Raw genomic sequence first — 15,828 nt, forward strand, 5'->3', positions numbered from 1 at the left:
AGGCGGGAAGGAGAGCAGTTGGTAGAAAATTAGAATAGTGCTAGGACGGTAGCTACAGCATGATGGGGGGTTGGGGGCTGTCCACTGGGTTGTCCGAGAGAGTGTTGGTTCCTGCCACCCCCAGCTTCCTTGAAGTCAAACTCTTGTCTGTGTTTAAGGTATAGAATGTGATGTTCTGAAACATGTACACATTACAAATGATTACCACAATCAAGCTAATTAACAATCCATTGCCTCACAATTACCTTTCTTGGTGTGGGTGGTGAGAAGCAGCAAGATCTCTTTGCAAATGTCAAGAGTACAGTAAAGAATGACTAACCGTAGGTGTTACACCGCACAGCAGGTCCCCAGAACTGAGTCACCTTACAACTGGCAGCCTGGACATTTGGCCAGTGTCTCTCCCTTCCCTGCAGTCCCCAACCTCTGGGAACCCTCATTCCCTCTGTCACTAGGAGGTCAACTCAATTTCTTTTTAGATTCACAGATCAGTGAGGGCAGACAGTGTGGGTCTTTTTGTGTCTGGCTTATTGCCCTTAGCAGAATGGCCCCCAGGGTCAGGAGGGTTTCCTTCTTTTTAAAGGCTGATTAATATCCTGTTGTGCACATGGATACCCACACATCCATGTATGTGCCATTTCTTTACCCACCTGTCTATGTGCGAACCCTTTGGTTGTTTTCATACCTCTGCTATTGTGACGACAAGGCTGCCGCGAACACGGGAGTGTAGATATCTGTTTGAGATAGGGATCTGACTGCCTTTGGGTCTCACAGGCCTAATTCCAGGATGACTGTACCAATTTATATCCCCCCAACAGTGTGCAAGGGTTCCCTTTTCTCCATATGCCCACCGACACTGGTTATCTCCCGGCTTTTCTAAGTAGCCATCCTAGCAGGTGTGAGGGGACAGCTCACTGGGGTGGTTTTGAGGTGCAGTTAGTTCCCTGTACCTGTTGGCTACTGCTCAGCATTCAAAGGCACATCCTTCCTTCCCTGATCGACAATATTTATTCAGAGCCTGCTCTAAGTACTCAGACTAGTAACCTAGTGTGGCCAGGGGCCAGAAAGTAGCAACCACAGAAGGCAGAGTGGGCAGGGGACGCAACAATGCCAGTCTTGGGGGATCTGCACGGGCTCCCTAAGCTGAGAGGCAGTAGGTGGGGTGTTGTCCACTGGAGATTTTTTTTTTTAAGATTTATTTATTTATTTGAAAGTCAGAGTTACAGAGAGAGAGAAGGAGAGGCAGAGAGAGAGGTCTTCCATCCAAAGGTTCACTCCTCAATTGGCCACAACGGCCAGAACTGCGGAAGAGCCAGGAGCTTCCTCTAGGTCTCCCACCTGGAGGGGCCCAAGGACTTGGGCCATCTTCCACTGCCATAGCAGAGAGCTGGATTGGAAGTGGAGCCGCCAGGACTCAAACCGGCACCCATATGGTGGCGGCTTTACTGGCTACACCACAGCGCCGGCCCCCACAGGGGATTAAGACCTGGTTTCTAGCGGGATGAGTGGGGGAGAGAAGACAGTGCCTCTGGCACAGAAGTACGGCTACACTGCACACCCATAGCACAAGGGTCCTCCGAGCCACCAGACCCTGTTTAAGACTGAGCTATCTGGAACACTGTTCACCAGGGGAGCCCCGTGGAGCGAGAGCCCTCCCTCCAACACAGCCCGAGGACAATGAAGGATGGCACAGGGCCCTCCTGGCTGCTGAAAGGAACCCACTTCACGAGCCCTGGTGACCGGTGGGTGGCTGGCGTCCAGAGCCTGGGTCTCCCAGTGGCGGCCATCGCCTGGGCCCCTCTGCTCGCCTGGGTCATTGCCTTCCACCCCCGAGCAATCTAGGGATGAACGAAGGCCGCATTAATTGGTTCTGGGGGAGAGAGAGGGAGGGAAAATACAGGAACTAGGAAAGAAAAAATAAGAAGAAGAAAAGTGAAATCCGAAACGCGGGGGAGCATTACCTGCCCAACCCACCAGTCTCCGGTCCTGGCACCAACGCAGGGGCCGGAGGCGAGAGGCAACCGGAGGGAGGCGGCCTCCGCGTCGCTGTGCTCCTGCGGGTCCCCCAGTTCCCAGGCCGCGGGTCCCCCAGTTCCCAGGCCGCGGCTCCCCACTTCCCGCAGCCTCGGTCGTGGCCCGGCGTGGTGTAGGGGCGGGGCCGCGTGGGGAGGAGGAATTTTACCAAAAGAAAAAAAAAAAGCGCGAGGTAATTAGCATCCTCTGATCCCATTGGCCCTCCGCTGGGCCTGCTTTGCATACGCCAGCCCCGCTGGCTGCCAGGGGTTTGCTGGGCTTCGGCAGGGTTTGCAGCCGCCGCGGCCGCCGCCGAGCTTCAGTGCGGGGCGGGCGGGCCCCGAGCGAGCAGGGGCTGGAGCCGGGAGCCGGGAGCCCGCGGAGCTGCGGCGGCGGCGGCGTCTGCGGTGGTTTCCGTCCTGCAAACGCCGGGGCCGGCACCCGGCGGCTTCTGCGCCCCTCCGGGCCCAGGAAGGAGCAGCCCAGGCACTTTTTTTTTTTTAAATTTTGGAAGACAGGGGGCGAGTGCAGGCGGGCGCTTCCCTCCTGGCCTGGCACGCTCCTCGGCGCGCCCCAGCTCCAGCCCGGATCCTGGAAGATGACTCCGGGGGCTGCCCGGTGTATTCCAGCGGCGGCGGCGGCGGCTCGCAGACGCAGCGGGAAGTAGTAACACGGGGTGGCAGCGGCTGGTGGAAAAGTGAGCCGAGGCGGCGCGGACTCGGCTCTCCCCGCGCGCCCCCGGCGCCCGCTGCCGCTCGCCGCTCCTTCGCCTCGACTCCCCGGCGGCCGCAGCATGAAGTGGCGCAGAGATGGCCAGGAGAGGTAAGAAGCCCGTGGTGCGAACGCTGGAGGATCTGACACTGGACTCGGGTTATGGTGGCGCGGCGGACTCTGTGCGCTCCTCCAACTTGTCTCTGTGCTGTTCCGACTCGCACCCGGCGTCCCCGTATGGCGGGAGCTGCTGGCCGCCTCTAGCTGACTCCATGCACAGCCGGCACAACAGCTTTGACACCGTCAACACTGCCCTGGTGGAAGACTCCGAGGGGCTGGACTGCGCCGGCCAGCACTGCTCGCGGCTGCTGCCGGACCTCGACGAGGTGCCCTGGACGCTCCAGGAGCTGGAGGCGCTGCTGCTGCGCTCGCGGGATCCCCGGGCAGGCCCTGCGGCCCCCGGCGGCCTGCCGAAGGACGCGCTGGCCAAGCTGTCCATGCTGGTGAGCCGGGCGCTGGTGCGCATAGCCAAAGAGGCGCAGCGCCTGAGCTTGCGCTTCGCCAAGTGCACCAAGTACGAGATCCAGAGCGCCATGGAGATCGTGCTGTCCTGGGGCCTGGCGGCGCACTGCACGGCGGCCGCGCTGGCCGCGCTGTCCCTGTACAACATGAGCAGCGCCGGCGGCGACCGCCTGGGCCGCGGCAAGTCCGCACGCTGCGGCCTCACCTTCTCCGTGGGCCGCGTGTACCGCTGGATGGTGGACAGCCGCGTGGCGCTGCGCATCCACGAGCACGCCGCCATCTACCTGACGGCCTGCATGGAGAGCCTCTTCCGGGACATCTACGCGCGGGTCGTGGCCTCCGGGCTGCCCCGCAGCTGTAGCGGCCCCGGCCCAGGCTCCGGCTCGGGCCCGGGCTCGGGCCCTGGAGCGGCTTCGGCGGCGGAGAAGGAGCGGGAGGCGCCGGGAGCGGGAGCGGCGAGCGGCGGCGCCTGCAGCGCGGCCAGCAGCGCCAGCGGGGGCAGCAGCTGTTGCGCCCCGCCAGCCGCCACCGCCGTCGCCGCAGTCCCGCCGGCCACGGCCACCGCCGCCGCCGCCAACCACCACCATCACCACCACCACGCGCTGCAGGAGGCTCCCAAGTTCACGGTGGAGACCCTGGAGCACACGGTCAACAACGACTCGGAGATCTGGGGGCTCCTACAGCCCTACCAGCACCTCATCTGCGGGAAGAACGCCAGCGGTAAGTGGCCGCCCCCTCGCGCCCAACTCGGCCAACTCGCGCCGCAAGTTTGCCTCGGGCCCCCGCCCCCACCCCGCAGCGCCTTCCCAGCCACCCGCCACGGCCCCACGCCTCTGAACTGGGTTGCAGCGCTGGGGGCGGCCAGCGACCCCCATGCGCTTGGGACCTGCGCACTCGGCGCTGCAGCTGAGGTCCCCGGTCCGGGAGCCCGCGGGCCCACCCCCGAGGTGGGGCGGAGCCGGATGGCGGCTGTCCTCGGCCGGCCGCAGGCTAAACCTGACACTGATGTCTGGAGCAGGTTGGATCGTTTGCGCCTTGTGCCTGTCGGGTCTTCTACCAGGACCCCTGCTTGTTGTGACCTTGAAGATGCCACCTTCTGTGCCCACGAGTTTGGCTCTCTAGGACTTGGGCGGGGGCGCGCTGCTCTCCCTGCCACCTGGTTCCCATGCCTCGCCCACGCCTTCGGGGGACACCGTGGGTGCCTGGGGGAGCTTGCTGGGCCTGGAAACCATGGGGTGTGTGTGTGTGGGGGGGGAGCCAGGAGGACTCGTCGCTCCCAAGTTTTTTTCCAGAGCAATTTCTTTCCCCGAGGGTGGGGGCTGCGCAGTGACAGTCCCGACCCCAGACCCTCGCCGCTTTCTGCCCGGGAGCTGAGGCTGTCACCCCTTGGTTGACGGGGCGCCCCCAGAGCCCCAGGCCGGGCGGATGGAGAGAGGGGGCTAGGGAGGGGTGGGTGGCCAGCGTAGGGCGTGGTCTTCAGCACGTTCCGCCGCCCCTCTCCGTAGCCCTCTGTTGTGGGCGCCAGGGTTGGGTAGGTTCGAACCCGCAGCTCCCGTGGCGGAGGGGTGGGCGTCGCGGTGCTAGCCGTCTGCGAAAGCCGGAGCTAGGCACTTCAAAGCCTCAATTTTCCACAGGAAATGGCAGAAGCGTAACTGGAGACGCTACCAGCGAAATCAAACTTTTTTACATATTCGGCGGTTTGGCTGGAGGTTGCGTGGTGGTGGGAGCCGAGAGGCACGCAGCCTCCCTGGGCGGATCTCATTCAGGTTGCTGCCTGCCCGCTGGCCCCGGGCCGACAGCGAGAGGCGGCGGGCGCGGCGCGGCGCGGCCTCCGGGGATGCCCAGGGCGTGAGGGTGCGGGGAGCGCGCGCGCGCGCCTGGGGCTGCTGTATGCGCGGTGGCGAGCGGCAGCCCTGGACCCCTGCGCCTGGGTGGCATCCTCGGTGGGGGAGGGGAAGGAAATCGCAGAGCGCGTGGGGGTGGCGGGATCCGCGTCGATAGATCCCCTCGCCTTTTTGGGGTCTCTTTTCCTGCCGAGGGCGCAGCCGCCGAGGGCCCCCTCCCCCTCCACACAGGAGAATGGAAACACCTGGGGAGGAGGCAGTGGGCTTTGGGCATGCTTTTCCAGAATGTAGAATTCACCAGCTGAACCCAAGCTCCTGGGGGCTGGGTGGTCCTTGGTTTGGATCCTACCCTAGCCAAAGAGCAAAGAGGGGCATTGTCGTCTCCCCCTTTGTCCCCCGCCCCCCACGTGCTCCCAGTGCCCGGGTTAACGGCTGTCTGTCCCACCTTGGCCGCCCCATTTCCATAGGAGTCTCCCATCTTGAAATCTGGGCTCCCCGCTCCTCCTGTTTGTCATTCTCTGCAAGTTGTGGTCTGGGCCAGTTTATTTCTCTGTCCCTGGGCTGCCCCATCTGCAAAGGGAGGGTCACAGAGGGAACACCTGCCCTCCTCGCCCCACCCCAGGTCTGTCTGTGTTGGCAGCCGCTGGGTTTTTTTCGAGTCGGTTCGACGTTTATGATCTTAAAGACAGTGTTGGTCCTTCTGCGAGTAAGTATAGTTTAGGGAAGGAGAAACCCGCAGAGCTGCCGTGGGCAGGCCCGGTGTGTGGCTGCTGGGCCTTGCCGTCTTTCCCACACCACAGAGCTCAACTGCTGGCTTCCAGGGCCTCTGCAGCCTTCTCTGGTGTGGAAGACGCTGTCATTGCGTTTGTGATCTCTTCATCTCATTTCCTCTGGGCTTGTTTAGAACGGCAGATCATGATGGCAGGAGAGGTTAGCGAGGACTGAGTGATGTCGTGGCTATTGGAAATGTACATTGAACATCAGACCCATCTGTTTTGCATGGCAGTCTTTTTGATCTGCAAGCCTTATTAAGGAGCGCATTTTTTAGGTGGTGGTTCCCACCCCCTCTCCCCCGCCTTCAACTCAGTAGCATCACTTATCCAGTTGTGAATTCATTTTGTTGGCCAATATTGGTTGAGCAGTTTCCAGGGGCTCGCCCCTAGGAACAGCTAGCCATGTACCCAGCACTGATCTCAACCCGGTGGGTTCTCAGGGTTCCCTCGAAAAGGTACTACGACCGTCCCCTTACCCAGAGGCAGAAACCAAGGCACAGGGAGCTTGAGAATCTTGCACACGAGTTCCCTGCCATCCTACTGGCCTTAATCACTTGCACAGAACAGAGACCATGCACCACCTGACCTCCTTGGCTTCCCAGCCTGTGCATCTATTGCTCCTAGCAAGTGGAACCGGGAGTACTGCATTTTGCATGCATTTTGTATCTTCTCCGAAGCCTGAGAAAGGGCCTGGCACACAGTTGGATGCCTGTTGAGTTGAACAAGCTACTCTGTTAACTCAGCGATGTCCTAAAAGAAGCTCTTGCATTTCGAGTTTCTTGGTTCGTCTTTGCAAGTCTTTCTACCTTGGTCTGTGCCTCTCACCGCCATCTCTGCACTTGTCCACCCTTCTCATTTGCTGCTGTTCCTCTCTGCCCTGAGACTACCTACAGAAAACAGAAGATAATCGCCGCTAAGGGAATGCATGAATGGGCTGTCCAAAGAAAAATCACACCCGTGTGCTATAAGGCATGAACTTCATAGTAATCCGAAACCCCTGTGGGGCTGCGTGGATTGTCAGCTGGGAGACCTGGGCAACGCTGGTATTTCTGTGGATTTAAACACTGGGATTGGATTGGTTTTGCCACAGGTAAATCAGGAGCAAGTGGAAGGACTCCCCCTGCCTTGGTGTGTCCCTTTGGAGCTGGCCAGCTCCCTCTCTTGCTTGAAGACTTGGCTTTAGAATGTTTGGCGAGGGCTCCCTAGAAGCAGCCACTCCGCCTTTCTTGTTTATCGTTCCATCTCCCTCCGTCTTCCCCGGCCTGGTACTGGCTCTGTGATGATCCTCACTGTTGTGTGCATGTAACCAGCCCATTCCGTCTCAGGGTTTTAAAACTGGCCAGCGCCTGTGGAGGCAGTGGACTCTGAAGTCAGACCGCCTGGATTTGAATTTCTGGGCTGTCATGTTTTAGCTTTGTGTTCTTGGGTATGCTACCTGATCTCCCTGAGTCCAGTTTCCTCAGGTATAAAAGAGAGGTAGTAATTATGAGGATTAAATGAAATGACACGTTGTGAGGCCTATTACAGCCTGGTCCCCGAGACATCGTGCAGCTAAAATGATGGCGGCAGTTGCGACAGTCCAGGCATGATGATGTGTCTTGGCTTTATCACTTCCAGATCAGCTCACCCCAAGGGCTTGGCGTGGATGGAGCCAGCAGGGCACAGAAGTTTACCTGGATTTTTTTTTTTTAATATTCCCATGCCAGATAGTTTGGTATAGCTACCTCAGGGATTGATCCTTTGGGCACAGCCCCACGGCCAAGGTCACAGAAAGATGGTTTTGGTCAAAGTAAAATAGCTTATTTATTTGTGTTTTGTAACTAAAAAGGCATCTTTAGTGACAGGTACCAGGGAACTTCCTGGGTGATCCCTGATGTTGGAAGGGTATGGGGACAGAGATACATGCATTTGTCAAAACTTATGCCATCAAGAACTTAAGATTTGTGCATTTGCAAAACATCTAAGTTTAAAAAAAAATCATAGGTTTTCCTGAGTGAAATTGTGTTTTACATGCAGAAGGAGTTGGAGGGAAGCCTAGAAGAGGCCAGGCCGTGTGATAGCAGGGGAAGGGAGGGGCTCGCCCTCGAAGATCCAGACTCGATCACGGCTCTGCCGCTTTCTAGCAGGTGGCTTGATTTTCGCTGAATTTGGTTTTCTCATCTGTACAGTGAAGATTAAAAAAAAAAAAAACATGAAAAAAGGAAGAAAACCCAAACCTCCCACAGAGGGCCATTATAGGATTAGATCAGATACAGTTTGTGAAAGCACCGGTCACACAGTAGGCGCTTGGTAGATAATAACGGCTTCCTTAACACAGCAGATTGTTCGAGCTGGCAAGAATAGTGCTGCTTTGGGGATTTTGAATAGTCTTCCTTCATTTCAGGCATCCCCAGTCGCTTTATAAACATTAATTAACCGGAGCCCGCACTGGCTTGGGGGGGAGGGGGCGGGGGTTGGGTTTCAGGTCTCTCCCTTAGACCTGTGGATCCTGAGTTTGTATCAAATGCTTGCTCAGCACTTTTCGTGTCCCGGAGCCCGATATGCTGTTCCAGGGGGCGGTGTTGCTGTGCTGAACAGAAATCATCATTGGAGTAGCCGGGCCTTGGAAGAGGGCCGGCCGACGCGGTCTCAGGAGCCAGCCCCGCAGCGTCTGTGCTCTCGGAGCACGTTTTTAATTAACTGGCTCGATGTAAATTAAGACTAGGAATTTGGGTCAGCAGAGGGTTATTTGGTTTGCTGCGCAGACTTGCCAGTTGAGTGCCGGGGCGCTTGCTAGCTGGGTGTTTCCTGAAACATGAAAACAAAAGGAAGCCAGGAGGGAGCCACTAAGAAGCCTGGGGGGTGGGGGGGTCAAGGGTTGGGTGCTGTGGGTCTTGGCATAGGAAGGAGACTGATGATTCTGACTCTGTGACCTTGAGCCAGGCACCAGACTCACCTGTAAAATGGGGCTGATTATCATCTGCTGAGAGGTAAATGCACGCGGGATAAGCAGTAATTGGCTCTGGGGTCGGACACACCTGTTAGCTGCAGGTTCCCTATCTGTGAAATGGGTATTGTAGTCATCAGAGCCACACTCGTGTAGCTGATTACTGATTAAGTGCCAGGCGCTTCGTGAAGAGCACCAGGTGTTTCCTGCATTGCATCAGCCCTTGTAAAAGACAACCCCAAATGGCAGTGGCTTAGCCCAGCAGGAGGTCATTCCTTAGTCAGATCTGATTGGGAGGGGTGGGGGCGGGAGGAGGTGAGAAGGCCACTAAGGTGCCAAGATTGAGTCATGGGGGTTGGCTTGGTCTTCAGCCCGGGCCTTCAGTGCTACCCTGGGACAGGCACCCACCCTGTTGATAGAAGGAAAAGAACACGGAGGGTCTTAAGGAAACAGGTACTGGCTAACACCTTCACTCTGGGTGCCCATATGTCATCGGCCCTCTGTGGGTCCTCACACACAGCACATGCTCTTTTCCCTAAGGGAGGCACCCAAATCCCATCTGGTCTCTTATTTCCAACTTCAAGTTCTCGATCTTCGGGCAAGGTCCAGTCACATCCATTGCACTGAGCGTGGCTTCTGTGGTCCAGGGACCCCTGACCCAGACACCCACGTTGCCTGCCCCTCTGCATCCACGTGCTGTAGTAGAACACGGCAGGAGAGCCACGACAGGACTCCCATTTGGAAAAGGGGACCATGAGAGACCCATAGTGAGCGCTGGCCCTTAGCAGTGAGGAGTTGTGGCCACGCAGGCGCTGCGTGTCTGTACACTTGCAGTGGGTGCGGTTCCTACATGAAGATCCTCACTCTGCTCTCTGGGAGGGGTCTCCTGGTTCAGTGTTCTCTCCACACTCCCACCTCTGCCTGATGGGAGGATTTTCTTTGTCCATTCTTCATGGTCTTGGGGAGCATGACCTCCTTGGAGGCTCTGAATCTTTTGTAACTTTGACCTTTTAGAGGTCCAAGGAATGTTTTAATGTTGTAACAGCACAAGACATTTTTCACGGCCGCGCTGCGGCTCACTAGGCTAATCCTCCGCCTTGCGGCGCCGGCACACCGGGTTCTAGTCCCGGTCAGGGTGCTGGATTCTGTTCTGGTTGCCCCTCTTCCAGCCCAGCTCTCTGCTGTGGCCAGGGAGTGCAGTGGAGGATGGCCCAAGTGCTTGGGCCCTGTACCCCATGGGAGACCAGGAGAAGTACCTGGCTCCTGCCATTGAATCAGCGTGGTGCACTAGCCGCAGTGCGCTGGCCACAGCGGCCATTGGAGGGTGAACCAACGGCAAAAGGAAGACCTTTCTCTCTGTCTCTCTCTCTCACTGTCCACTCTGCCTGTCAAAAAAAAAATACATTTTTCTTTATTCTTTTTAAAGATTATTTATTTGCAAGTCAGAGTTATACAGAGAGAGGGGAGGCAGAGAGAGAGAGAGAGAGAGAGGTTTTTCATCCGCTGGTTCTCTCCCCAATTGGCCGCAACGGCCGGAGCTTCGCCAATCCGAAGCCAGGAACCAGGAGCTTCTTCTGTGTCTCCCAAGAGGGTGCAGGAGCCCAAGGACTCAGGCAATCTTCTACTGCTTTCCCAGGCCATAGCAGAGAGCTGGATTGAAAGAGGAGCAGACGGGACTAGAACCGGCACCCAAATGGGATGCCAGTGCTTCAGGCCAGGGCATTAACCCGCTTCAACACAGCACCGGCCCAAGACTTTTTTTAAAAAAATCCAGGCTTATAGATTTTGCAAAGGCAAATGTCTCAACAATTGAGCAGGATTTTCTTTTTTTTTCCAAAGAAATTTTTTATTTAAGGTATACAAACCATGCATTTCATAAATACAACATTCTTCCCACCGTACCCCCACTCCCACCCCTCTTCCTCCTCCCTCTCCTATTCCCAGTCTCATTTTTTTTTACTTAGATCTATTTTGAATTAACTTTATACACAGAAGATTAACTCTATACTAAGTAAAGAGTTCAACAAATTGTATTAAAAAAAAAAAAAGCTTCCTCAACCATGGAGACAAGGGCTGTTCAAAGTCATTGCATCTCCAAGTTAATTTCACTTTTTTAAAGCATTCTTTTTTTTTTTTTTTTTGAGAAACTTAATTAACTTTAAAGAAGAACCCAAGGATGATACATCTTTTGTGAGCACTTACACATAACTATGAGACCTAAGAATATCCTCCACTTAATACACTGAAATGAAGTAAATCTTTGAGAACAAGTTTTAACTCTCCTAATCCAACTCTTTGAGGAATGAGTTACTACATGGGGAGTTAGTGCACAGCGACCCCTGTTGTTAATTTAACAACACTCTTATGTATGACGTCAGTGATCACTTGAGGTTCTTGACATGAGCAGCCTAGGCTGTGGAAGCCTTTTGAGTCCACAAACTCCGTCAGTATTTGGACAAGGCCATGGGCAAAGTGGAAGTTCTCTCCTCCCTTCAGAGAAAAGTACCTCCTTCTTTGATGACCACTTCTTTCCACTGGGGTCTCCCCCACAGAGGTCCTTCATGTAGGACACTTTCTGCCACCATGTCTTGGCTTTCCATGCCTGAAATGCTCTTGTGGGCTTTTCAGCCAGGCCAGAATGCCTCAAGGGCTTATTCAGAGGTCAGAGTTGAGCAAGATCTTCATCTGTGCCTCCTGGTGTCCCAGTGGCCCCACTCAAAGCTATTTCCTAGACCTCATTCTCAAGCCTGGATGATTTCTTTGCTTCCCGGTCTCCATACCCCTCCTCCTCTTTCCAATTAATGACAGCTGTCCTGAGGCCAGCAGGCTCACAGGAGAAGCTGATGCCCCTGGTCAGAAGTCTCTTTCACCTGGAAGTCTTTGCAGGATTTTCTCGTACTGGTTGGGCTCTGGAAATGGTTGTGTTTTTCGTCTCTCCACCGTTCCTTTCTGATTGTACTTGTACAGTGGCGAGTTGCTGCCCAAGCTCCTCTCTCTCCATCATCCCTTGCTGAGTTGGGCCAGGAGTACTCAGCAGAATCTGGAACTATTGTTTGTCCCGCCTCTTTTTTCTAGAGCTTGGAGGCTCAGTAGGAGTGAGCTCTGCTTCCTAGGTTACCGTGGGTGACAGTTTAACCCGATGTCATAGGGGGTTCTCCAGTTTTTCAGCCTCTGAGTGACTTCCAAGCCAGAAGAGCCCATTTCAGTAGCAGTTAGAGTGATGCTGGCTGATGGCTAGATAAATCGTAGCATCTTAGGGGAAGAGCCGATCCAAGTTGTTCTCTGACTCCTATGGAGTTCAGCTGGTGGTAAGGCGGGTGGGGGACTGGAACTGCTGATTGGGGATGACAGGGGATGCAGGAGAGTGTGGGAGGTTTTTATAGGACAGGCCTGGCTGTGGGTGCATCAATTCTTTCCACGTTCTAATGACCAGAACCTAGCCACATGGCTTCAGCTCCATACAGTGAGGTTGGGAATTGTGGCCTCTGGTTGGGCAGACACTGCCAGCCATAATTCCACACTACCAGAGCCGGTACAAATGTGAGTAGAGAATTAACCTCTGGACACCCTTATGAAGCAGGTGCTCTTATCCCCATTTTACAGATTAGAAGGCTGAGGAGTGGCAAGCTTGATGCATTTGCCTAAGGTGCCATGGCTTGGAAGTGGCCAGGCCAGATTTGACTGAGGCAGTCTCGCTTTCAGTGAAGGCCGCATAGAATGTGAGCTTGCAAATGACACAATGGCTGTGAAATGTCCATCTCAGGCCCTCTTTCATTGCACGCCCCGTTAGCCTTTGTCTGCAGTATGGCTGATGGTGTCATCCTGTGTAGAAGGGAGTTGGATTAACAATGAGTAGGTGTGACGCTCTTCCCAGGCCTGGGCAAACGTGGTTCTGAAACAGTGAGCACTTCGGGGAAACTGCTTCATGCACCTGTCTGCTCACCACCCCCTGCACTGGCCTTCCACACATCCTACCTGCCTCATTGAATCCCCACACAGTTCTGGGGAAGTGTAGGGGAGCTTGTTTGAGAGGCCACCTCTCCTAAGCGTCAGAGTTGGGATCTGGGCCCCAGAGCCTGTGCCTGAGCCCCTGCAGCCCAGTGGTGAGGTCTGGATTCCAAAAACCTCTAAGGGGGTCCTAGAAGGACACTGGAGCTACTAGGGGCCAGGTGGGCTCCAGGCCAGGCCTGGAGCCGGAGCTGGTGGTTCCGTTTGATGAGTGCCCTTACGTGGGAGGGAACTTCAAAAAGTTTGTGGATGATGGAATTCAAAGATGCATTTATTTTGGTACTTTTTTTTTTCTTTTTGGAAATCCATGTATATAACGGATCTTCAACAAGTCTGTAGAAAATGCACGTTCTGAAAGAACTGTGCTTGGAGTTCAAATTTTTTTTTTTTTTTTTTTGCACCGAAGTAGGCATCTGTTTTGATTCCATTTTCCCACAAATGTCTTGAAGCATCCTCTTGTAATAAATGGTCATGGATTTTTTTTTTTTTAAAGCTGTTCAGGCTCCCTTCTCGCTGGTCTGAAATCTCTTTCACCTGGAAGTCTTTGCAGGGTTTTCTCATACTGTTTGGGCTCTGGAAATGGTTGTGTTTTTCGTCTCTCCACTGTTCCTTTCCGACTGTACTTGTACACCGGCGAGTTGCTGGAAACACTGCCCTGCTGCCCTTCAGGTCCCAGTGTAGCCTCCACCACCAAAGCGCTCCATCACCCTGGAGCCGTGGCTGGCCTCATGGCCTCCAGCGACAGCCCTGGGCAGACCAGTGCCTGGGAGGTGCACGCCGTCTCACTGGTGGAACAGAATGCGGAGATCCGGCATGGCAGAGACCGAGCCTGGTGCTCCCAGCATTCTCCTGGGCTCCGGAGTTAGCTTCGAAGCTTGGCTCCACCAGCTGGGAGCCAGGTGACATTGGACAAGTCCGTGAATCCTCCCTGACCTCATTTTCCTGTTTCACAGGGAACATGGAAGTGCGCCCTGCTTGGGTGGTGGGGAGGGCAAAATGAGTTAATCCACGTAAAAGTCCTTGGGGTGGTGCCGGCCGCACCGTAACACTCAGCATCTCTTGGCAGTTAACGCTCTTATTGCTAAGTGCTGAAGCAGTGCCAGCCTCCCTACTTAACATCTGCATCCTGGACGCTGCCTCTGTAGCGAGTGAGTGATGGGCTTTAAGTCACATGTAAATAACCAGAGTTCCGGGCGATCGGGCACTTACTACCTGTGTGACTCCAGTTACCTCCCTCTCTTGACCCGGTCTTCTCCTTTGTTAGATGAGAATAATCACGAAACCTAACTCTTGGGGCTGTTGGGAAGGCCAGGCATGCAGCAATTACTTCGTGTTGGCCACTGCGGGGTTCATCCTGTTTGCTGTATTGCCTCTGAGGCACTGCGTTAGATATTAAGCAATGTGGCCCCTGCCCACATGGAGCTTGCGGACTTGTGGTGCATTGAGTTTATTTAGCAAATAATCACACACAGGTCAGTTTCCAGCTGTGATGGTTGCTACGTGGGAGAGATCCCCGGGGCTATCAGTCTTCACTGAGGCTCTTGATGTGATCAGAGGTAGGAGGAGGCTTCGCTAAGGACGTGAAGCGTGAGTGAGGCTGAAGCATGACCAGTCGGGTGGGAAAGGTGGGAAGAACAGCACTCCATGAACACAGACAGTATGTGCAAAGGGCCAGTGGCAGAGAGGAGTGGCCAGAATGAGCAAAGGATGCGCGGGAAGCCCTGGAAGAGATTAGAGCAGGCGTCTGCCAAGTTAAATCTGTCTTTACCCAAGGACACAAGACAGCCCTTGAAAGCTTTTAAGGAGGGAGAGTCTACGATCAGATTTGTGTAGTAAGCGGCATGCGTGCAGTGAGCAGACTGCGAAGGAGCAGGGAGCATGGGAATGCCGGTTAGGTGAGGCATTGTGATCACTCTCATCTTGCACAAGAAGAGGATGAGGCCAGGAGGCTTAGTCACCTCCCCAGGGTCACTAAGGCAGTAAGTGGCAGAGTGCCTTCCCCTCGCCACACCGCGCCTCACCCCGGGGGAGCCCCTGACTCAAGTCTCGCATTTCACAGATGGGACAGCTGAGGCCCAGAGCGGGGCACCACTTGGCCCAGAGTCGCACGGTTTATGGATTCTTAGCCCAATGCTCATCCTCTGCGGTGCATCCGTCTCTGCCAAGGCTCACTCCTGGGACCCAGAGGGGGCAGGGAGCCTGCGTCGTTGACAGCAGTTTGGAGATGAATTTATGATGAGGCTGAAACATCTCCGGTTTTCCTGCACAGCTCACAGAAAAATAAATGGCGGTCCGGAAGCCTGCGGAGCACCCCATTAGAGTGTGGCTGAGCCAATGAAAGCAATTACTGTGAAGATCAGGTGTGCTAAATGCAGAATCAAATTAACAGTTCCCTCGTGCATTAACATCTGAAAACAAATCAGAGAGGCAGCTGGGAGAAGAGGCGACTGAAAGCTTGAAAAAACAGCACGGGGCTTGGAGGTTGAGGTGGCACGGATTAACCGATTTTCTCTGGGTGGCATGTGGCATTGTTTTTCCCAGTCCCAGCTCCAGGCACCACCCAGGGAGTCATGATGTGCAGGAGAAACATAGAAATTACCCTTCTCTTTCTCTGATACCTCGAAGAATTCCAAGTACCAGGGAGCACCCCAGCTTCCCCCTCCCCCTACTCAGCCCTTTCCAGCCCTTTTTTGGTATTTTTTGCTCACGTTGAGGGTTGGGGCTGGGCGCACCTGCTTCCTGCCCTGGTGGAGCTTGTGGGTCGCAGGTGGGATTCATTTCTCCACAACAAATCGCAGAAATTTAAAACTGCACCTGTGAGCGCTGGCTGGGCACGGAGCCTCCTGAGAGTGAGGAGTGAGATCCAAGGCGATGCCCGGGAGAGGGGAGCTGCCCTTCCCTTGTGTTTCCAGGGTGCCGGTGGGTGCCGCATCAGACATTCGGGAATGTGCAGGTGCCTTGTCCAGCTTGCCCACCTGATTGTGGTAGTGGTATAGGCCCTGGGGAAGCCTGCGCCGATAGGATGGCCAGGGCG

The 15,828-nt window shown here is 55.3% G+C and overlaps 1 protein-coding gene across 4 annotated transcripts in view; it reads left to right on the plus strand.

The window, feature by feature from the left end:
• Positions 1-2,267: 2,267 nt before the first annotated feature.
• Positions 2,268-15,828, plus strand: part of ABTB3 (ankyrin repeat and BTB domain containing 3) — a 292,977-nt gene continuing 279,416 nt past the window's right edge. For 2 of the 4 annotated variants that reach the window (XM_051846041.2, XM_051846042.2), the window contains exon 1: positions 2,271-3,963. In XM_051846041.2, coding sequence (XP_051702001.1) covers positions 2,820-3,963 — 1,144 coding nt within the window. In that variant the 5' untranslated portion in view covers positions 2,271-2,819. Of the gene's footprint in view, positions 3,964-15,828 lie in introns of all 4 variants that reach the window. The other 2 variants (XM_051846044.2, XM_051846043.2) reach the window with 2 other exon arrangements.

This window comes from Oryctolagus cuniculus, chromosome 11, assembly GCF_964237555.1.
Source record: "Oryctolagus cuniculus chromosome 11, mOryCun1.1, whole genome shotgun sequence".
Lineage (NCBI taxonomy): Eukaryota > Metazoa > Chordata > Mammalia > Lagomorpha > Leporidae > Oryctolagus > Oryctolagus cuniculus.